This window comes from Salvelinus sp. IW2-2015, linkage group LG15, assembly GCF_002910315.2.
Source record: "Salvelinus sp. IW2-2015 linkage group LG15, ASM291031v2, whole genome shotgun sequence".
In the NCBI taxonomy this organism is placed as follows: domain Eukaryota; kingdom Metazoa; phylum Chordata; class Actinopteri; order Salmoniformes; family Salmonidae; genus Salvelinus; species Salvelinus sp. IW2-2015.
Window position 1 is genome coordinate 36,987,057 of NC_036855.1, and position 24,257 is coordinate 37,011,313.

A 24,257-nucleotide genomic window follows, 5' to 3' on the forward strand; every position below is an offset into this window, starting at 1 on the left:
TTCATTAAATATAATGCCCAAAACCCGATTTCATGGCCTCTGCATTTCTTATTGACCAAGCCGAAAAACAAGGCCTTGATCAGAAAGTTCAGACCCCCCTTAATAAACACAAGTGACCAGCAAAATTGATAAAAGTAACAGCATGAACAGCGGCATCTAGTGGGAAAAACATGGTACTTTCACACTATTTTATGGGCAGAAATGCAAGCAACTTAAATGGCAAATTTGTCTGAACAGGGGGGGACATCACAAAATTCACAGAAAATGCATTACATAGTATGAATAAACAATAATCCAAGCCGCAGTGTCATACTACCTGTCAAATATAGATAACTGATACTGTATACTGGCCATTGGGATGGGCTTGGGGGGGTCCGTGGGGGGCTTTTGACCATTTATTTGGATTTCTCATGTTTTATACATTATTAAGAAGTGGTTTGCACCAAACTGGAAGATGGGTAATATATTTATTGAATATTATATGAATCCTATAAATTAAAATGGCAAATATGTGCAACAATTTGATTAATTTCTCAAATGTTTCAAATAATSTTTCAATAAAATAAATATCTGTTTCTAACTACAGAAACAATTTCAGAACAATCAGAGATGGTGGCTGTCAATCTTCTTTCTTGTGCWTTTGAGGTGAAACGACTCAGGAGCGGTATCTCTTCTAACACATCGATTTTGGATATCACTAGAGCATGGAGTCTTTCCTAGTGAGGTCATTTGGTGACGAAGAACTCTGGGGCCTAAATATAGCCTGTGAGTACTCTTATTCCATACACTGAACACATAAGGCAGGGATCATCAACTAGATTCAGCACCGGGCCAATCTTTTCTTGAGTGGATGGTTAGGGGGCCGGAACATAACTACAAACAATTTGTAAACTGCAAATTGACACACTCAGAAGCCCAACAGATATAATGTTTGACTAAAACATATTTTCAAACCTTGCTTATCTGCATATGATCACATACACTGAGTGTACAAAACATTAGAAACACCTTCCTAATATTGAGTTGCACCTCTTTCGCCCTCAGAACAGCCTCAATTAAATCGGGGTATGGACTCTACAAGGTGTCGAAAGCATTTCACAGGGATGCTGGCCCAGGTTGAATCCAATGCTTCCCACAATTGTGTCAAGTCGGTTGGATGTCCTTTGGGTGGTGGACCATTTTTTATACATATGGGAAACCTTTGAGCGTGAAAAACCAAGCAGTGTTGCAGTTCTTGACACATTCAAACCGGTGTGCCTGGCACCTACTGCCATACCCCGGTCAGAGGCACTTAAAGCTTTTGTCTTTCCCATTCACCCTCTGCATGGCACACATACACAATCCATGTCTAAATTGTCTCAAGGCTTAAAAATCCTTATTTAACAGATATCGTCCTCTTCATCTACACTGATTGAAGTGAATTTAACATCAATAAGGAATCATTGCTTTCACCTGGATTTACCTGGTCAGTTTGTCATGGAAAAAGCAGGTGTTCCTAATGTTTTGTACACTCACTTGGTGCGGATTTGCTTGTGTTTCTATAGTATTTTATGTTGAACCCTCCATTTTCTGCTCAGAAAACTTGGGGGGGGCAAATGAAATCACCGCCAGTTGGTTAACCCTGACAAAAGGCATTCAAATATAAGAGAAGTATATGTCTGCGTCCCAAATGGCACCCTATTCCTCCTATTGATCAGGGCCCATAGTAATGCAATAGAAAGGGAGTAATGGTGCCATTAAGGACAAAGCCACTGTTTCCACTGTGAGACTCACCCATCATGATGTCCTTCATGACAGAGTGCAGTACCACTTCCTCAAAGATGTTCTCCACCAGGATGAAACGAGAGAAGTCCTCAAAAATCAGCTCCTGGAAACGAGGCAGCTCCTGGACACGGCAGAGGAACAAGTATGAGAACAGAGGACCCATAAAAGGTGTCATACACACTCAGGAATACACTCAGGAGAGACATGCAGAGAAACAGTAAGTTAACAGTATGAGTGACAAAGGGAATGCTATTGCATGGAAGTGCAATGTCAGTTTCACACAACGTATGCATTTGACCCGTCTAGACACAGTCTAGCCGGCTACAGCTGCTAGACTTACAGATGCAACGGAGGGAGTGAGCTGCTTCAGCATGTAAGGGATGAAGATCTGAAGAAGAGCCTCTCGAAAGAACCTCTTCCGGACTGTGCTGCTGTCATAGTCAAATTTCTGTGGACAGACAGGAGGGAAATAAAAGACAGGAGATGTGATGATTTTTTAGAGAACATTTATGTAGCATCAATCTGCTCAAGCCTACATTTTCCAAGATGGAGTGGCAGCAATACGTGTTTGTTTTTGTCCCGTGTAAATATTCAGCTTTTTTTGTCTTTCTGTATACATTTCAAACTCTTTTTCCATTTTAGAGTTAAATACAGCTTCCTGCAACCCGCCTCACCCAACGTGGTACGGATCTGCTATTGTTTTTAGACATAACCGGAACCTCCATCAGAAGCTATCCAGCTAATTAGCTACTAGCTATTTAGTCATTGCTAGCAGTCTTTACCTTTAGCACAGACACCAGACACTTTAGCCTGGATAGCCCGGATAATATCTGCCAGTCTGCACAGCGCGATATCAGCCCGGAGCATATCGGACTGCTTTTTTCCCACACTACATCACCGGATTCCTGCCACAAGCTCTGGACCATTACACCGGATCATCGCAGCTAGCTAGCTGCTACCGAGTGGCTATCGTGGCTAACGCCCTTGTCCAGAAGCAAGCACCAGTTAGCCTCGAGCTAGGCCCATTCCCCCGGCTAGCAAACGTAGTACACCAACTACAATACCTCTTGCCAATTGGCCTGGACCCTTTGTCGACACGGAGCCCCGCCGATCCATCACGACTGGTTTGCTGACGTATTTCGGCCAATGTGCTCTCAACCGGCCTCTGCGTCGTTGATGTCGGTGAGGAACCAGCTACTAGCCCCGGCCTGCTAGCTTTCTGAGCGCCGTGTCTCCCGCTTGCCTAGCGTAGTGACGACTGCCGAGCAGCTCCCTGTTTCGTCCATTGCTGCTTATTGGACCCTATGATCACTCGGCTACACAGCTGATTCCTACTGGACTGTTCATTAACACGGTACTTCATTTTGTTTATCTGTTGGCCCCAGCCTCGAACTCAGGCCCTGTGTGTAGCTAACTGACCCTCTCTGCCCATTCATCGCCATTTACACGTTATTGTAGTCTTAGCTTTTTACCCGTTGTTGTCTTAGCCCTCCCAATCAACACCTGTGATTGCTTTATGCCTCCCTCTAATGTCAATATGCCTTGTATACTGTTGTTTAGGGTAGTTCTCATTGTTTTGTTTTACTGCGGAGCCTCTAGTCCCGCTCTACATGCCTCGATTAGCTCCCTTGCCCCACCCCTCACACATGCGGAGACCGCACCTAGCTTAACTGGCGCTTCCAGAGATGCAGCCTCTTTCATCGTCACCCAATGCCTAGGTTTACCTCCACTGTACTCGCACCCTACCATGCACTTGTCTATGCGTTATTCCCTGAATCTATCCCACCACGCCCAGAAGTCTGCTCCTTTTACTCTCTGTTCCGAACGCACTAGACAACCAGTTCTTATTGCCTTTAGCCGTACCCTTATCCTTCTCCTCCTCTGTTCCTCTGGTGATGTAGAGGTTAACCCAGGCCCTGTGTGTACCAAGGCGCTCTCATTTGTTAACTTCTGTAACCGTAAAAGCCTTGGGTTCATGCATGTTAACATCAGATTGCTATTCCCTAAGTTTGCTTCATTCACTGCTTTAGCACACTCCGCCAACCCTGATGTCCTAGCCGTGTCTGAATCCTGACTTAGGAAGGCCACCAAAAATYCGGAAATTTCCATCCACAATTACATTTTCCGTCAAGATAGAACTGCTAAAGGAGGCGGAGTTGCAATCTATTGTAGAGATAGCCTGCAGAGTTCTGTCATACTATCCAGGTCTTTGCCCAAACAGTTCAAGCTACTACTTTTAAAAATCCATCTCTCCAGAAATAAGTCTCTCACTGTTACCGCTTGTTATAGACCCCCTCAGCTCCCAGCTGTGCCCTGGACACTATATGTGAATTGATCGCCCCCCATCTATCGTCAGAGTTCGTACTGTTAGGTGACCTAAACTGGGATATGCTTAACACCCCGGCCGTCCTACAATCTAAGCTAGATGTCCTCAATCTGACACAAATTATCAAGGAACCTACCAGGTACAACCCCAAATCCGTAAACATGGGCACCCTCAAAGATATCATCCTGACCAACTTGCCCTCTAAATACACCTCTGCTGTTTTCAACCAGGATCTCAGCGATCACGGCCTCATTGCCTGCGTCCGTTATGGGTCTGCGGTCAAACGACCACCCCTCATCACTGTCAAATGCTCCCTAAAACACTTCTGCGAGCAGGCCTTTCTAAATCGACATGGCATCCTGGAAGGATATTGACCTCATCCCGTCAGTAGAGGATGCCTGGTTGTTCTTCAAAAGTGCCTTCCTCACCATCTTAAATAAGCATGCCCCTTTCAAAAAATGTAGAACTAAGAACAGATATAGCCCGTGGTTCACTCCAGACTCAACTGCCCTTGCGCACTGCACAAGCTTCGAATAGTCCCCGTGATATGCAACTTTTCAGGAAAGTCAGGAACCAATATACACAGTCAGTTAGGAAAGCAAAGGCTCGCTTTTTCAAACTGAAATTTGCATTCTGCAGCACTAATTCCAAAAAGTTTTGGGATACTAAAGTCCATGGAGAATAAGAGCACCTCCTCCCAGCTGCCCACTGCACTGAGGCTAGGAAACACTCACCACCGATAAATCCACGATAATCAAACATTTCAATAAGCATTTCTCTACGGCCACGCTTTCCACCTGGCTACCCCTACTCCGGCCAACAGCTCTGCACCCCCCGTGGAAACTGGCCCAACCCCCCCCCCCCCCCCGCTTCTCTTTCACCCAAATCCAGACAGCTGATGTCCTGAAAGAGCTGCAGAATCTGGATCCCTACAAATCAGCTGGGCTAGACAATCTGAACCCTCTCTTTCTAAAATTATCCGCCACCATTGTCCCAACCCCTATTACTAGTCTGTTCAAACTCTTTCATATCGTCTGAGATCCCCAAAGATTGGAAAGCGGCCGCGGTCATCCCCCTCTTCAAAGGGGGAAACACTCTAGACCCAAACTGTTACAGACCTATATCCTTCCTGCCCTGCCTTTCTAAATTCTTCGAAAGCCAAGTGAACAAACAGATCACAGACCATTTCGAATCCCACCGTACCTTCTCCGCTATGCAATCCGGTTTCCGAGCTGGTCACGGGTGCACCTCAGCCACGCTCAAGGTCCTAAACGATATCATAACTGCCATCGATAAAAAAAACAGTACTGTCCAGCCGTTTTCATCGACCTGGCCAAGGCTTTCGACTGTCAATCACCGTATTCGTATCGGCAGACGACACCATTCTTTATACATCTGGCCCTTCCTTATACATCTGGCCCGTTCTCTGCTGCCAATGACTGGAACGAATTGCAAAAATCCCTGAAGTTGGAGACATATCTCCCTCACTAACTTCAAGCATCGGCTGTCAGAGCAGCTTACCGATCGGTGTAGCTGTACACAGCCCATCTAACCTACTACCGATCTCATCCCCATAATTGTTTTTTTCTGCTCTTTTGCACATCCTCATCTGCACATCTATCACTCCAGTGTTTAATTGCTAAATTGTAATTACKTCGCCACTATGGCCTATTTATTGGCTTACCTCCTTAATTTGCACACACTGTATACATATTTTATATTGTGTTATTGACTGTACGTTTGTTTACCCCATGTGTAACTCTGTGTTGTTGTTTTTGTCGCACTGCTTTGCTTTATCTTGGCCAGGTCGCAGTTGTAAATGAGAACTTGTTCTCAACTGGCCTACCTGGTTAAATAAAGTTGAAATAAAAAAATATATATAAAATGTTACCCATCCATGTACCTAGCAAGCCATATAAGACATTTTTGTGTGCTTATCTAGATTCACTGGTTTTACACACCAACTAAACTTTTTTTGGGGAGAGCGCAATGGTCTTGATTAGTCACTGTGCCTATGTCATGGTGTGCACTGGGCCAACAGCCATCCCTTTCCTGTCTGCCTTACCTTGATGACCCGGTCCTGGCAGCGCTGGATGCTCTTACAGAGACCCTCTGGCCCCTGGTCCTCCAGACTCTGGTGGAGGATCTGCTCAAAGGTGTACACCGCATCGTCCATTTGCTGCACAGATAAAAGGTTTGTTTATCAGTTTACATTTTAGTCATTTAGCAAACGCTGTTATCCAGAGTGACTTACAGTCAGTGCATTCAACTAAGTTCAGTGGTGGGAAAACAACCACAAATCACAGTCATTGCAAGTAAACCTCTCTTTAAAATGGACTATACTCTACCAGACAGAAAGAGAACGCAGAGAAATCGGTTTATAAAATGGATCATCATGTGGGCATGTTGGTAACTCAATAAACTGGTGAACTCCACTAAGCAGTCATCCGACAGTGTATAGATCAAGTCCATGATTTGCCTGTTTGCTGAAATCACAAAATGCCAAGCCAAGAACAAAACATTCCATCAGTGTTCATATATTCACCACAAGGGGGCAGTATCTTCCCAACAATTCCTTTTTAATTGGAGCAACAAAATAGGATTGCTTTCTATATACACTAGTTGAATCCTGTCCAAAAAAAAACTTCCCTCCCGCCATTCTAAACTAATCACACTCTGAACCCTGAGGGTAGATATGCTATTGTATATCTGAACTATAAACAGAATATTGGATGCAAAGCAAAGTTCAATTGTTGAACTCTCTGAGACCTTAGCCCCTGTCTGAGAAGTCTCACCCCCAGCAGCTTCTAGCCACTACAAAGAGGACAGCCTACGTGATTCACAGTGGGGGACAGAGTGGTGAATACTTGGCTCTAGGATATCTCTCCAACAACCAACAGCCTGTCAACAGAGACCTGCCAGCCAATGACAGTAAACCACCACTCACTAACCAGAATGTGCTTGTTCTCCAACCACAATAATAAAGAACTCCCCATACTGTAGCTCTGAGGATCTCAGACAAAACAACACAACCAACAACCACAAAATAGACCTGCAGGCCACATCCGTTCAGCACTCATACACCAGCCAGGAACTCAAATGGAGACATTTCAGCAATTATTTAATTAGTACCTCACCATACTCATACCCCATATGTCAGTTTAGTGAAAAACTGTCGACATCATCAGTAAGAGGTTGTCACGTTTTGCAGAATGTAATAAGGTGTGGGAGGGTGTAGTTCACGTTTGCATTTTGATCACATTCAATTAAGCTAGGTACGACAACCTATCACAGTCATTGCATGTAAAACCTTCATCCTCAATCAGCGCCCGTTAGAAATGTTGTACCTCTCTCATGAGGATCTGTGCCCTCTGGACGAACACGGAGGGGCTGGAGACGTCGAACCTCTGCTGCAGGCCGTCCAGACTCAGGTCCTCCACTTTCTCATAGCAGCTCTGCATCTTCACCGGGTGGAAAGCCAGCATAGAGATCTTCTCCATGTGCTGACGAGAGAGGGAGAGAAGGAGGGAGAGAAGGAAGAGTGAGGCTGGGTTGACAGAATTAACACACAGACCATAGAGACCAGGCTTGGATGATATACGTCTTTCAATTCACGCATCAATTTGTATGCTACACTTCAGATATCACCTAAAATGGGTGGATTGAAAGAACGCAGCTAAACTGTTAGGCTGGATCATTAGACTGACACCCATGTAAATGAATATCAACGTTCTCACCTCTCCCAGTTTTTCCTTGGTGCTGTCGTTCAGTGTGTTCTTGCTCATGTCCACCAGCTCTCTGAAGAAGACGTCCCTGACCTCAGAGAAGCCTCGACTGGTGGGCTCCATCAGGGCCTCCAGGATAGAGCTGATGTAGGGCTGGATACTCACCTTCAGCAGCTTCTCTGCCTTAGGCAGCGCCACCGCTGGGAGGAAACACAACGAGAGAGAGAGAGAGGATGTCAACGCACAGACTAGTCTACATGACTTTATAAAAACTGGCAGAAGTTCCACTGTGACTCATCGTGCAACACATGCTTTTCTCAAGATATGATTCGTCCAAAGGAATTCAGCTCCTCTCCATATAAGACTGTTATTGCGACAGACTAAGTCCCCCATGTAACTGTTGATGGAATGCTGCTCTTCTTCCTGACTTCCACTCCATGGACGCATGCTGTCAACATAGCACAAAACTGTCTGTGGCTGTGACAACCACCTGTTCAACTGTTGGTAAATATTTGTCACACCACTGGCAAAGAGCCCAGAATGACATACAGGCCAGACATGTACTGTAGGTATTCAGAGTATGAACTAGAATCTACCCTTGTACTGCAACTACTGGTATTTACCTACTGTGGGTCCCAAGTTGCCCTGGCTTGGGCACAGATCTAGGATCTGCTTACTCCCCCAAAATCCATTACTGGGTGGACTGTAAAACTGACGTTGGGTCAATGTCTGGGACTAGGGCTCAACTTCATCTTACTGTGGAGGGCTCATACCTTTTAAATATATTTATTTATTTTATTAAGATGGGATAATGAAGAGGAGACATGAAAGGTGGAAAAGTTGGCAAGTCAGAAGTGCAGTGGTGTGGATTCCAACTCATGCCGGCTCTAGTATACATGAGCTGGGGTCCGCAGCTGGACCACACAGGTCACTGAGGCTTCACCTTTGATTTTGTTGCTGACGTGCTCCTTGGAGGTGATGATCTGGTCCATGTCTGTGCGTATGGAGGCCTCTAGAAGGGGGCGTCCAGCCTCACAGCTCTGCACCACAGCCTCATACTGGGCCTGGGCCTGCCTCACCACCAGACCATAAACAGCATCGCAGATCTGCATGGGGACACACAGAGGATTGTTATGTCTGCATCTTGTATTGAGAAAAGCCACTGGGCCGAAACGTTGACTAAAGTGCCATGTTATCCACCTTTGTGAACATGGAATACAAAGATGTAGATCACCAGCATTCTTGCATCCCAACATGACATGGATTCATGTACAAACAGGGAACTCAGAAGCTGGTTAAGGAGAAGACATTTTCCCTAGTATTATAAAAGGGGTATTTGGTCAGTTGTGTGAGATGGGACTTACCAGCATCCAGTTCCTCTGCCTTTCGTACATTTTGCCTTTCAGTCCCGGAGTGATGAGATCCCTGACCTCAGGGAGAAGTGTCTCCATCACCAGGTTGGCCAGAATCTACAGGGATGGTAGTAGGTTTGAGATCAGATGACAACAATAAGTGTGGTGATGCTGTGCTGTTTGAGACGCAAGACAAATTTCCCAAAAAGGGACGCAAAGTGATTCATGAACTACTGAGACCAATACAGCCATACTTCCAGAGTGATACAATTCTTATGACCTACTAAGGTCACACCAGCTCACTCTCTCCACCTCTGGGCAATGGGGCCAATCTATGGCCTCAGGGCAAAGTATTTATTTATACATCGGAAGTGGTTCATTTTAGGTCCTATTCATGCTTTGTATCTGCTGGAGGGCATCTCCAAAAGTCTGTATACTAGTCTACCGTACTTTACCCTCTCAGGTGTGGTCGGCACTCTACACTACAGATATGTCAGAGCTATCGAAACCAGAGAACTGGTTTTTCTAGCCTGATTGCTCTAGATCAGTGGTATTAAACTCTTACCCTATGAGGTCCGGAGCCTGCTGGCTTTCTGTTGTACCTGATAATGAATTGCACCCACCTGGTGTCCCCAGGTCTAAAATAAGTGGAACTGGCTTTGAGGTCCAGAGGTGAATATAAGGGGCCCAACACATTCATCACAACATATTTATCATGACTATCTTCTATTGTACTTATTTGGCCTTGAAGTCAAGAGCTTTGGGCTAGGCTGCATTGGATGCGAGTTACTGATCTTGCATGATGATATGGGACAGAGGAATGTGTAGGAGCCGAGTTGGCAATGCTGCCAGAGAATCTCTGTTCTACCATTCTGGTGTATTTCAACTTGAAACAGAACGATGAGTGCTGGTCTTATCTGTAGGTGTCTCATTGGTGGTGTGTCACAGCAGGGCACGGGTGAATGACTACCACTGTTTGGTTATTGTTAAAATGTTAGCCAAGGAGTGCACAGAGGCAGCAGTCACTGCTGCTACAAGCATAACAGCATCAGGCTATGTCCTGATCGGTCTCTTAAGCCTTGTTCACAATGCTGGCCTTAATGCTCAACATCGGTTTTGTTTTTCAAATACGTTTTGGAATACTGACTGTTCAAAAAGCAAGTTTACAAGTGACCAAATAGGATGCGTGTATGTTCAGACGGCAGTCATTTTCTTACAAGGCTATGCTAGTTGTCATAGTAATGGCGGATGTGTGTGCAGTGGTGTAGGCTGATTGGTAGTGGTGCTCATGCGACCTACCACTCAGAAGTTATGTAGCAAGTTAAGTTGACAATGCCTGCCATGGACATTTCCCAGTTGCTTTGAATGTTCAAAAATCATAGTGTAAGAACACTTTAAAAGCCTCAAATTACTCAGTTTTGTCTAGCAACAAGAGCCAACTAGCTAGCTAGGTAGCCATTTAGCTTTCTAGCACATTCACTAATTTGTTTGTAAACCGTTAACAAGATAGTTAGCTACCATGTTCTTGTCAAACTGTCAACAGAGTAGCTAGCAATAAAACAAAATGTGCCAAACCACTTGAGGGCAAATAATAAGGTGCATGGCCAGGAATCAGATTTGTATCGGACTKCAAACCACTTACGAAGGTGGTTTGAAATGTCTTCTTTAAATTTGAATGTCTTCTTTAACCGGTCTCCTCCCCTTCATCTACACTGATTGAAGTGGATTTAACAAGTGACATCAAAAAGGGATCATAGGATTCACCTGGTCAGTCTCGTGGAAAGAGCAGGTTTTCATAATGTTTTGTACACTGTATATACACAGGCTGTGTCTGTCTGTCTGTTGAAAGTGCTGTGTTGTGACTCTGTGGCTAACTCTGAGCCCAAGGCTCCTCGTCTGACCTTTGGCTCCCTCCATCTCCCACTGGAGCAATCTGTCTATGAGATACTAAGAATGATGGGTATGAGTCAAGGCCCCCAGGCCCTGATGTAAGAGCTACAGACATCACACTCACAAACAGACAAAGACTCAGCTCTGCTCGGCTCATGCCCACAGGATGCTGTGTCACCAGGGCAGGGGGCATAGTGACATCATCTCTCAGCTGGACTCTACATCCCTGATTGCATCCCAAATTACACCCTATTCCCTACATAGACCCATTTGGCTCTGTTCAAAAGTAGTGCGCTACAGTGCATTCGGAAAGTATTCAGACCCCTTGACTTTTTCCACATTGTTACGTTATAGCTAGCGATGTGCGATATAATATATATATATTTTTTTGTTGTATTTAAAAAATAAAAAATAAGTATAATATATTTTTATTTTTTATTTTTTACAATTGGTAAGCATATCGAAAACAGTCGATATTGGCTAAAAATGCCAACATCGGCCTGATGTCTAGTTTAACGCCGATGTTAAAGCTGATGTGCATACCTATATAAACGTAGGTAGATGACGTAATGACGCCACGAAAAATATAGCGCTACACGTGCTATATTCCTAACCTAGTCCACAATGTCTGCTGTGTGGATCGAGCAGTCATTTGAAAGAGTAAAAACATTTCAGCAAGACAACTCCATTCACGCCAAGATAATGGAATTCATTGCCCTTGACAATCAACTGTTCTCTGTTGTGGATGATGTGGGCTTTCGTCAACTGGTCGAGTACCTCGAGCCCCGGTACACACTACCATGTAGGCGCCATTTCTCAGATGTTGCCCTATGTTGTTGAAACGCACATCCATGAGCTACTTGCTATGGGCGTCACTGCCATTAGCTTCACGACTGACATTTGGACCAGCGATGTCAGCCCCATGAGCATGCAGAGTCTGACAGCGCAGTGGGTCGACGAGGATTTCGTACAGAGGAAAGCTCAAGAATGTGCTGGTTCTCATACCGCTGCTGCCATTTCAATGACAATCGAGAACATGAACACACTCTTAGCGCCATTCGAACAACTGACTTGAGAAAGAAGCTCATCAACTGCGTCTGCAGCAGACGCTCAATAAAACTGCCGACACAGACCGTGGGGTTAACTTGGAAAAGTACTCTACGAGAGGCTGTGAACAAGCGAGTCGGTGGCATTCTCTCTGAGACTATTTACTGTGTCGCCACCATGCTCGATGCTAGGTACAAGGGCCGCTACTTCGATGCAGACAAGAAACAGGGTTTACGTGAAATGTTACAGACACAGCTGGACATGATGGAAACGGACACAGTGACAGTGCGCACCGAGGAAGAGAGGCCACGGACAGACAGAGCTGAAACTTTGCTGCTTGACATGTATGACGAAATCCTGGTTGAGAATGAAACGACTGAACAAATAAACAACGAAACAGCACAGCAAGTGAAAGAAATAGGTTTTGATGTTTTACTAGTAAATGGGGAAATATGTAAATGCCAATAAAATAACGTTGTGAAAAGAAAGAGGAGGAAGGTTCATAATAGTAGATTTCAAACTTTATTTCTATTGAACATGCCATACAAATAAAGGCATTATTATTCATTAAATATATGAATAGTGCCTTGGTACACCTTTCTTTTTAAAATAACGTTTTGGTCAATGTGTGTGTGGTGTGTTTCAGCTATTTAACTGTACTAGAATGTTTAAAAAGGCCTCAAAATGTAAATATCTGTTATCGGTATCGGGTTTTTTGGCAAGGAAAATATCGGATAACGTTATCGGCCCAAAATGTCATATCGGTGCATCCCTAGTTACAGCCTTATACTAAAATAGATTAAATACCCCCCCCCCCCTCATCAATACACACACAATACCCCATAATGGCAAAGTGAAAACAGGTTATTATTTACATAAGTATTCAGACCCTTTGCTATGAGACTCGAAATTGAGCTCAGGTGCATCCTTTTTCCATTGATCATCCTTGAGATGTTTCTACAACTTGATTGGAGTCCACCTGGGGTAAATTCAATTCATTGGAGATGATTTGGAAAAGGCACACACCTGTCTATATAAGGACCCACAGTTGACAGTGCATGTCAGAGCAAAAACCAAACCATGAGATCGAAGGAATTGTCCGTAGAGCTCCGAGACATGATTGTGTCGAGGCACAGGTCTGGGGAAGGGTACCAAAACATTTCTGCAGCATTGAAGGTCCCAAAGAACACAGTGGCCTTCCATTTAAGAATGATGGAGAAGTGTGGAATCATCAAGACTTTTCCTAGAGCTGGCTGCCCAGCCAAACTGAGCAATCGGGGGAGAAGGGCCTTAGCCAGGGAGGTGACCAAGAACCCGATGGTCACTGACAGAGCTCCAGAGTTCCTCTGCGGAAATGGGAGAACCTTCCAGAAGGACAACATCTCTGCAGCAGTCCACCAACTAGGCCTTTATGGTAGAATGGTCAGGGTCAGGCACATGACAGCCTGCTTGGAGTTCGCCAAAAGGCACCTAAAGACTCTCAGATCATTAGAAACAACATTCTCTGGTCAAGATTCAACTCTTTGGCCTGAATGCCAAGCGTCATGTCTGGAGGAAACCTGGCATCATCCCAACGGTGAAGCATGGCGGTGGCAGCATCATGAAATTGGGATGATCTTCAGCGGCAGGGACTGGGAGACTAGTCAGGATCGAGGGAAAGATGAATGGAGCAAATTACATAGAGATCCTTGACAAAAACCTGCTTCAGACGCTCAGGACCTGAGACTGGGGCAAAGGTTCACCTTCCAACAGGACAACAACCCTAAGCACACAGCCAAGACAACCAGGAGTGGCTTCGGGACAGGTCTTTGAATGTCCTTCAGTGGTCCAACCAGAGCCCGGACTTGAACCTGATCGAACATCTCTGGAGAGACCTGAAGATGTGGCAGGGCTTGCAAACTATTAGACTAAAAAAGGGAAGCACAGCCGCGAGCTGCTAAGTGACACGAGCCTACCAGACGAGCTAAATTACTTCTATGCTAGCTTCGAGGCAAGTAACACTGAAACATGCATGAGAGCATCAGCTGATTCCGGACGACGGTGTGATCACGCTCTSCGTAGCCGATGTGAGTAAGACCTTTAAAACAGGTCAACATCCACAAGGCCAGATGGATAACCAGGACGTGTACTCCGAGCATGCGCTGACCATCTGGCAAGTGTCTTCACTGACATTTTCAACCTGTCCCTGACTGAGTCTATAATACCAACATGTTTGAAGCAGATCATCACAGTCCCTGTGCCCAAGAACATTAAGGCAACCTGCCTAAATGACTACCGACCTGAAGCACTCACGTCTGTAGCCATGCAGTGCTTTGAAAGGCTGGTCATGGCTCACATCAACACCATTATCCCAGAAACCACTCCAATTTGCATACCACTCCAACAGATCCACAGATGGACAAAAGGAACACCCATGTGAGAATGCTATTCATTGACTACAGCTCAGCGTTTAACACCATAGTGCCCTTCAAAGCTCATCACCAAGCTAAGGACCCTGGTACTAAACACCTGCCTCTGCAACTGGATCCTGGACTTCCTGAAAGGCTGCCCCCAGATGGTAAGGGWAGGTAACAACACATTCGCCACGCTGATCCTCAACACGGGGGCCCCTCAGGGGTGCGTGCTCAGTCCCCTCCTGTACTCCCTGCTCACTCGTGACTGCATGGCCAGGCATGACTCCACCAGCACCATCAATCAATCAAATTTATTTATAAAGCTTTTTACAAAAGCCGATGTCAAAGTGCTGTACAGAAACCCAGCCTAAAACCCCAAACAGCAAGCAATGCAGATGTAGAAGCACAGTGGCTAGGAAAAACTCCCTAGAAAGGCCAGAACCTAGGAAGAAACATAGGGAGGAAGTGTGCCAAAGACACAACAGTGGTAGGCCTGATCAACGACAACAATGAGACAGCCTATAGGGAGGAGGTCAGAGACCTGACCGTGTGGTGCAAGGACAACAACCTCTCCCTCAACGTGATCAAGACAAAGGAGATGATTGTGGACTACTGGAAAAGGAGGACCGAGCATGCCCCCATTCTCATCGACGGGACTGTAGTTGAGCAGGTTGAGAGCTTCAAGTTCCTTGGTGTCCACATCACCAACAAACTATCATGGTCAAAACACACTAAGACAGTCGTGAAGAGGGCACGACAAAACCTCTTCCCCCTCGGGAGACAGAAAAGATTTGGCATGGATCCTCAGATCCTCAAAAGGTTCTACAGCTGCACCATCAAGAGCATCTTGACTGGTTGCATCACTGCCTGGTATGGCAAATGCTCAGCCTCTGACTGCAAGGCACTACAGAGGGTACTGCATACGGCCCAGTACATCACTGGGGTAGAAGCTTCCTGCCATCCAGGACCACTATACCAGGTTGTGTCAGAGGAAGGCCCTAAAAATTGTAAAAGACTCCGGCCACCATAGTCATAGACTGTTCTCTCTGCTACCGCACGGCAAATGGTACCGGAGCGCCAAGTCTAGGTCCAAAAGGCTTCTTAACAGCTTCTACACCCAAGCCATAAGACTACTGAACAGCTAATCAAAGGGCTACCCAGACCCCTCTTTTACGCTCCAGCTACTCTCTATTATCTATGCATACTCACTTTAACTCTAGCTATATGTACATATTGCTATTGTTATTTTACTGCTGCTGTTTAATTACGTTACTTTTATATATATATATATTTTAATTACTTTACACTTATTATTCTTAACTTCTTAACCAACAATGCTTTAAGGGCTTTAAGTTCTACACCACTTGTATTCGGCGCATGTGACAAATACAATTTGATTTGATAGCTGTGCAGCAACGCRCCCCATCCAACCTGACAGAGCTTGAGAGAATCTGCAGAGAAGAATGGGAGAATCTCCCCAAATGCAGGTGTGTCAAGCTTTTAGTGTCATACCCAAGAAGACTCGAGGCTGTAATTGCTGCCAAAGGTGCTTCAACAAAGTACTGAGTAAAGTGTCTATATATTTATGTAAATGTAATATTTCAGTTTTTTATTTATTATACATTTGCAAAAAATGATAAAACTTGTTTTTGATTTGTCAGTATGGGGTATTGTGTGCAGATTGATGAGGAAAAAACCATTTAATCAATTTTAGAATAAGGCTGTAACATAACAAAATGTGGAAAAAGTGAAGGGGTATGAATACTTTCCAAATGCACTGTATGTAGGTAATAGGGTGCCATTTAGGACATAGACCCTGGGTGAGTGGCAAGTATGCTTCCTGTAGCTGTTCAGGAAATGTACACYAATGGAAAGTGACTTGGTAGGAAAATAGGTATTCTGATCAGTATTTTGCTGACCAGGTCTCTGATTGTACTGTAGAGAATCAAAGCACCTAAGACTTAGATTTATTCAATTGTCTTACAGTCTTGAATAAGGTCTCTTACCAAAACGTTTACAGGTAGCCTAGTGGTTAGAGCATCGGGCCAGTAACAGAAAAGTTGCTAGATCGAATCCCCGAGCTGTCAAGGTAAAAATCTGTCGCCCCTGAACAAGGCAGTTAACCCACTGTTCCTAGGCCGTCATTGCAAATAAGAATTTTTTCTTAACTGACTTGCCTAGTTAAATAATGGTTAACAAACAAAAAAACTATGTGCAGGGGTAAAATCATGCAGAAAGATGGGCATTCTCCCTCCTACAACACGCAGAGAGAATTTCTGTGTCTCAAATGGCACCCCATTGCCAACACTACTTTTGACCAGAGCCCAAATGTTGTGACGTAGTATATATAGGGAATAGGGTGCCATTTGGGACACAGCCACTGCCATTGGCTGTGCCATCCTTACCTGTGGAGGTGTGCCACACATCATCTCCCAGGTGCCATACTGCCCATGGGCCTGGCGAAAAAGCCTCACTGAGTCTGTGAAGGCTGGCGTCTGCACCTTACTCTCCTCCAACAAACCTATGGGGTAACCACAGAGGATTAGCATTGTTAGTGGAAGTGGACATGGTGAAGGTTGATTTGAAAAACATTGTACAAGTTTGATAATTTATCATAAATCAGCACTAGCCTGGTCAAGCAGACTGACTGCTGTGCTCACATTTCAAACCAAATTGTGAGCCATCGCACGATCAGACTGGTTCCACCAGGCTAATCTCAATTGAAATCTTGAATTCAGGTTTGACAGAAATATACTTGAAAAAGAGTTTCCATGCATTCCTAGAGTCTGTTGCAACTTGTGCAGAAAGAGAACTGTCTAGTACAGTGCATTTGGAAAGTATTCAGACCCCCTTTTTCCACATTGTTACTTTAGTCTTACTCTAAAATTGATTAAATAAAAAAACTCACTCTACACACACTATCCCATAATAAAAAAGAGAAATACCTTATATACATAAGTATTCAGACCCTTTGCTATGAGACTCGAAATTGAGCTCAGCTCCATCCTGTTTCCATTGCTCATCCTTGAGATGTTTCTACAACTTGACTGGAGTCCACATGTGATAAATTAAATTGATTGGACATGATTTGGAAAGGCACACACTTCTCTACATAAATTCCCACAGTAACCAGCGCATGTCAGAGCAAAAACCAAGCCATGAGGTCAAAGCAATTGTCCAAAGAGCTCCGAGACAGAATTGTGTCGAGGCAGAGATCTGTGGAAGGATTCCAAAACATTTATACAGCACTAAAGGTCCCCAAAAACAGTGGCCTCCATTTTTCCTAAATAGAGGAAGTTTGTAACCACCAAGACCCTTCCTAGAGCTGGCTGTGCGGCCTAACTGAGCAATCAGGGGAGAAGAACCCRATGGTCACTCTGACAAAGCTTGATGAAAACCTGCTGCAGAGTACTCAGGACCTCAGACTGGGGTGAAGTTTCACCTTCCAACAGGACAACGACCTTAAGCACACAGCCAAGACAATGCAGGACTGGCTTCGGGACAAGTCTCAATGTCATTGAGTGGCCCAGCCAGAGCCCGGACTTGAACCCGATCAAACATCTCTGGAGAGAACTGAAAATAGCTGTGCAGCAACGCTCCCCATCCAACCTGACAGAGGTTGAGTGAATCTGCAGAAAGGAATGGGAGAAACTCCCCATATACAGGTGTGCCAAGCTTGTAGCATCATACCCAAGAATACTCGAGGCTGTAATAGCTGCCAAAGGTGCTTCAACAAAGTACTGAGTAAAGTGTCTGAATACTTGTGTAAATGTGATAATTCCATTTTTTATTATTTGTAAATGTGCAAACATTTCCAAAAACCTGTTTTTGCTTTGTCATTATGGGGTATTGTGTGTCGACTGATGAGGGGAAAAAACAAGGGTTACCAAGGGTCACCATCTAAATATGGAGGGAAGAGTGAAACAGTCATATGCAATGACCACACCACATACACTCTGTAAAGTCAACTGGATCATTCTCATGTCACGAGTGGCTAGGGTTATTTATCAGAGCTTTGCCATGGCAACCCAGGGAGATTCCACATTATCCACCTTTAGGGAAGTAAATTCTTGTCTCCAACACATTTTTTATTTAAAAAAATAATCACCCAATCATTTTCCAAATATTGTAGTAGCTACAGAAAGTGCCAGTAATCGCATGATAACTGTACATGTTGTTTTGGCAACAGGGTTTGTTTTGACCATAAAGTCACAGTTTCGTTGGGCCAGAGTGACTGGTGAACAAGGCTACATCTAATAGATGGTGCACACAGACACACCTCCAGCTTAGATCATMTTCACCTCTACTGAAAGAGTCAACCTGAAGAATTTATTAATGTATCCAGCTGTGTTTGGATCAGGAATCAGACTCTGGTATGTAGACTCACCATCCAAACATACAGTGCATTCGGAAAGTATTAAGACCCCTTGACTTTTCCCACATTTTGTTAAGTTACAGCCTAATTCTAAAAGGTATTAAATTGTTTCCCCCCCCCCCATCAATCTACACAAAAATACCCCATAATGACAAAGCAAAAAGAGGTTTTTAGAATTTTTTGTACATTTCAACAACAAMAAAAATCGGACCCTTAGTACTTTGTTGAAGCACCTTTGGCAGCGATTACTCTCTTGTGTCTTCTTGGGTATGAAGCTTCAAGCTTGGCACACCTGTATTTGGGGAGTTTCTTCCATTATTCTCTGCAAATCCTCTCAAGCTCTGTCAGGTTGGATGGGGAGCGTTGCTGCACAGGTATTTTCAGGTCTCTCCAGAGATGTTCGATCGGGTTCAAGTCTGGGCTCTGGCTGGGCCACTCAAGGACAGTAAGAGACTTGTCCCAAAGCCACTCCTGTGTTGCCTTGGCTGTGTGCTTAGGGTCACTGTCCTGTTGGAAGGTGAACCTTTGCCCCAGTCTGTGGTCATGAGTGCACTGGAGCAGGTTTTCATCAAGGATCCCTCTGTACTTTGCTCTGTTTAGCTTTCCCTCGATCCTGACTAGTCTCCCAGTCCCTGCCGCTGAAAAACATCCCCACAGCATGATGCTGCCACCACCTTGCTTCACCCTAGAGATGCTGCCAGGTTTCCTCCAGAGGTGAAGCTTGGCATTCAGGCCAAAGAGTTCAATCTTGGGTTTCATCAGCCTAGAGAATCTTGTTTCTCATGGTCTGAGTCTTTGGGTGACTTTTGGCAAACTCCAAGCAGGCTATCATGTGCCTTTTACTGAGGAGTGGCTTCCGTCTGGCCACTCCCATAAAGGCCTGATTGGGGGAGTGCTGCAGAGAAGGTACTCCCATCTCCACAGAGGAACTCTGGAGCTCTGTCAGAGTGACCATCGGGTTCTTGGTCACCTCCCTGACCAAGACCCTTCTCCCCCAATTGCTCAGTTTGGCCAGGCTGCCAGCTCTAGGAAGAGTCTTGGTGGTTCCAAACTTCTTCCATTTAGGAATGGAGGATGCCACTGTGTTCTTGGGGACCTTCAATGCTGCAGACATTTTTTGGTACCCTTCCCCAGATCTGTGCCAATACAATCATGTCTCGGAGCTCTATGGACAATTTCTTCGACCTCATGGCTTGGTTTTTGCTCCGTCATGCACTGTCAACCTGTGGGACCTTATATAGACAGGTGTGTGCCTTTCCAAATCATGTCCAATCAATTGAATTTACCACAGGTGGACTCCAATCAAGTTGTAGAAACATCTCAAGGATGAACAATGGAAACAGGATGCACCTGAGCTCAATTTCGAGTCTCATAGCAAAGGGTCTGAATACTTATGTAAATAAGTTTTATTTTTATTTTTTATAAATTTGCAAAAAAAAWTCTCAAAACCTGTTTTCTCTTTGTCATATTGTGTGTACTAGATGGCTTAAATAAAAACGAATTCATCAAATTTAGAAWAAGTCTAACGTAACAAAATGTGGAAAAATTCAAGGGGTCTGAATACTTTGAATGCACTGTACATGAGCTAGTCTAACCAAAGCATCAGAACTAATCATGTGAAATCCTGTCTTGTGATAAAAATGGGGAATTCATAAATTAACTCTAGCCATGACAAAGACAGGAAGTATGTTGTGCAGGGTGGGGGAGTGAGTGGGATGTGTGAGTGAGAGTTCGGCCTGGGAGCATGAATTAGGGTGGGGGGGAAGTAGAGCTTCTAGCTACAGGCAGGAAGTCTACAGCCCCAAACTACCTCCCTTTCTGAAAGCTCTGTGTGTGTGTGTGTGTGTGTGTGTGTGTGTGTGTGTGTGTGTGTGTGTGTTGAAAGAGTGTGAGGGTGGGAGCCAGGCAATTTATCTTGGCACTGCCTCATGAGAACGTGGAGGGGATTTTTGCCAGCCCAATAAAGTCTGTACCCCGGATCTAAAGTCAAATTAGACTAAGAGACTAGTTTATGCTGAAATTCCAGTACTATATATCAATTGATCAGCATCTGTAGAGAAAGAATGGCCTGGTCAGTTTGAGGCTGGTTGTGGTTCAGCAACACCTCCTTATAGTGAGTAGTCGTGTGTGCGTTTTTTAAATTTATTTTAATAGTCTGCTTTGTTGTCAGATAGTCCAGCTTCAGAGCTGACTAGGGAGATTTGTATTCAACTTAAAAATCCCTATATCGTATGCTTTTCGGACATGGTGATCATAGCAACTTTATCCAGATCATATACAGCCCTACAGTGTGGTTTTCATTAAAGAAGTATCATTCTCAAGTTGGACAAAGTAACATGGTCACAACTGTCAATGTAGACAGAGGTCAATAGGAACCACTGACAGATACAAATCAAATCRTACTTGTCACACGCGCCGAATACAACAGGTGTAGACTTTACCGCAAAATGCCTTCTTTCGAGCCCTTTCCCAACAATGCAGTTAAAAAGTAAGAAAATGAACAAATAGATAAAGAAAATATAAACAGCATAACGATGCAATTTACAAGGAGTACCGTTACAAGGTGGTTGGGGTGATTGAGGTAATATGTACAGTATATGTAGGTTTGGTTAGGTAATTGAAGTACTATGTACATGTAGGTCGGCGGTAAAAAGCAGAACGTTTGGGTAGCCGTTTAATGAACTTTTCAGCAGTCTTATGGCTTGGGGGTAGAAGCTGTTCAGGGTCTTGTTGGTTCCATACTTGGTGCATTGGTGCGCGGTAGCAGAGAAAACAGACTGACTTGGGTGGCTGTAGCCTGACAATTTTTAGGGCCTTCCTCTGACACCACCTGGTATAGAGGCAGGGAGCTCGGCCCCAGTGATGTACTGGGACGTACGCACTACCCTCTGTAGCGCATTGCGGTCGGATGCCGAGCAGTTGCCATACCAAGCGGTGATGCAGCCAGTCAAGATGCTCTCAATGGTGCAGTTGTAGAACTTTTTGAGGATCTGAGGGCCCATGCCAAATCCTTTCAGCCTCCTGAGGGGGAAGAAGAGTTGTCCTGCCCTCTTCACGTCTGTGTCTGGACCATGATAGATCCTTAGTGATCGGTCCATACCACCCTGCATCCCACTGCTGGCTTACCTCTGAAGCTAAGCAGGGTTGGTCCTGGTCAGTCACTGGATGCTGCAGGAAGTGGTGTTGGAGGGCCAGTAGGAGGCACTATTTCCTCTGGTCAAAAATTTAAAATAAAATCATGCCCAGCTTCCAGTTGGCTCATTCATCCACACTCCTCTCCCCTATAACTATTCCCCAGGTCGTTGCTGTAAATGAGAATGTGTTCAGTCAACTTACCTAGTAAAATAAGAAAATAAAAAAGTGATGTGGACACCGAGGAACTTGAAGCTCTCGACCGTCTCCACTACAGCCCCATCGATGTGAATGGGGGCGTGCTCAGCCCTCCGTTTCCCTTCTACAACCTCATCAATGCTGGCTATTCCTGCCGCTCCCCACCATGCTAACTTCAGTCTGCATGAGTCCTAGGTTGTGTCCCAAATGGCACCACATTCCCTATATAGTGCACTACATACATTGGGAACAGGGTGCCATTTGGAACACATCCCTAGTGCTGGAACATAAGCGATGAATGAGGAGTAAATCCTGTGGCCCCTGAAGGTGAAGCCTTCATTCATGGTCAGCAGGGTGTCCGTCTGCTGGACAGGGTCCCTCTGTGTTCGGCCCCTAGCCCCCAGCCTGCTCTAGGAAGGAGGGTGGGGGTGGGGAGAGCCAGGGCAGGGCGGCCCGCCTGAGGAAATTAATTGCCGCCACATACCAGACTTTATTGAGCCTGCAGTCTAAACATCGAGCTACAGAGCAGTTGTTCATACACTGCTCTGACCGACCACTCAGGGTTTGACTACATGAAGACATGCATGTTCCAAATGGCACCCTATTCCCTATATAGTGCACTATAGGTCCTGGTCAAAAGTAGTGCACTATCTAGGGAACAGGGTGTCATTTGGGAAGCGCACGTGACGTGCACTTTAGACTCAATCGACAACATTGTRGTCCCCTTCTTTATGAGGCGCAGGCTGGAGCTTCTACACATTGTATACACTTAATGTGTTGTTTTTAGGTTGGCCTGTGTCTTTGCTCTGGTCACACAAGGCTACAGGGACATATCAAATAGTACTTGAAGTATTTGCCTCATACTACAGGAATTGGATATGGACTAATGTGCTATGGGCTGATCTGGCTCGGGAAAAGGCAAACTTACTTATAGTACTTAAAGTGAGTACAAATGTGAGTTTTGGGGCATGCTCTAGACCAGTGTTTCCCAACTCCGGTCCTCGAGTACCCCCAACTGTACATATTTTTTGTTGCGGCCCGGACAAGCACACCTGATTCTACTTGTCAACTAAGTTGAATCAGGTGGTTTTGTCCAGGGCTACAACAAAAATGTGTGCTGTTGGGGGTACTCGAGGACCGGAGTTGTTAAACACTGATTCTAGACTCCCTGATATGACAGAAAGAAAGAGCTGTACTGTACATCCGCGGAAGCCCTGGCCGCCAGGCAGATGAGATCTTTCACTGAGGACTAAATCAGATTAGAAAAGTAACAAAGTTGTCGGTCGAGAATCCCAAGAATGACAGCTGCCTGCTAACAGATTCCTTTACCAAGTTCTCTCTATCGAGTTAGAGCTTGTTACATGTAACAATTTGCCTAAAAAAAGGGGTCTAAGGTTAGCCCCTGGTGCCTGTCAACTCCTTCATTATCTCTTCCTCTCAACCAAGAACATGTTGCCAGCTCATGCTTCCAGTTTGGGCTAAATTACCTGCAGACCCTGGCTTGTTAGGTCACACAACAAACTGTCCGCCCACTCACATACACCCTCGGTGCTTAGCATGCCTACTAACAACTCAATTAAGTCACATAATGACTTCAATTAAGCCATCATAGATTTTGGACTGGGGGAACTTAGTAAGTCAATCCATGTCAATCCCAAAAGGCATTCTGTTCCCTTGCGTGCACCACTTTTGACCAAGGTGTTCATATGAACCCTCTTACTCCTCTCCCACAACATTCAACTCCCCCTGGAGTACTATCAAAAGGCACTGCGAGTCCTGTGTTGAGGAGTACCAGAGCATGTGAGTCAGAGGGAACCTTCCTCTCTCTCTTCTGTTCGTGTTGACTGCCTGGTCTGGTTTGTACCACTGCTAGCTAGCTCACCTGTCCATGTATAGTGCACGCAGAGCGGATTCCAGCAGCAGGCAGGGCCGCCCACAGTCACAGCCAGACCTAGGTTCAACTACCATTTGAAATCATTTACAAATACTTCATCTGTGCTTGTTTGAGCTTGCCTTGCTTCATGGACCAATGGAATAGTCCCTAACCCTGCCCAT

The 24,257-nt window shown here is 45.0% G+C and overlaps 1 protein-coding gene across 1 annotated transcript in view; it reads right to left on the reverse strand.

The window, feature by feature from the left end:
* Positions 1-24,257, reverse strand: part of LOC111973870 (protein Niban 2) — a 56,684-nt gene that overhangs the window by 1,756 nt on the left and 30,671 nt on the right. Inside the window, exons 6-13 of the mRNA XM_024001309.2 lie at positions 16,903-17,018; positions 9,180-9,284; positions 8,759-8,921; positions 7,828-8,015; positions 7,438-7,593; positions 6,156-6,269; positions 2,105-2,212; positions 1,774-1,885 (exon numbers count right to left, since the gene is read on the reverse strand). Coding sequence (XP_023857077.1) covers positions 1,774-1,885; positions 2,105-2,212; positions 6,156-6,269; positions 7,438-7,593; positions 7,828-8,015; positions 8,759-8,921; positions 9,180-9,284; positions 16,903-17,018 — 1,062 coding nt within the window. The remainder of the gene's footprint in view (positions 1-1,773; positions 1,886-2,104; positions 2,213-6,155; positions 6,270-7,437; positions 7,594-7,827; positions 8,016-8,758; positions 8,922-9,179; positions 9,285-16,902; positions 17,019-24,257) is intronic.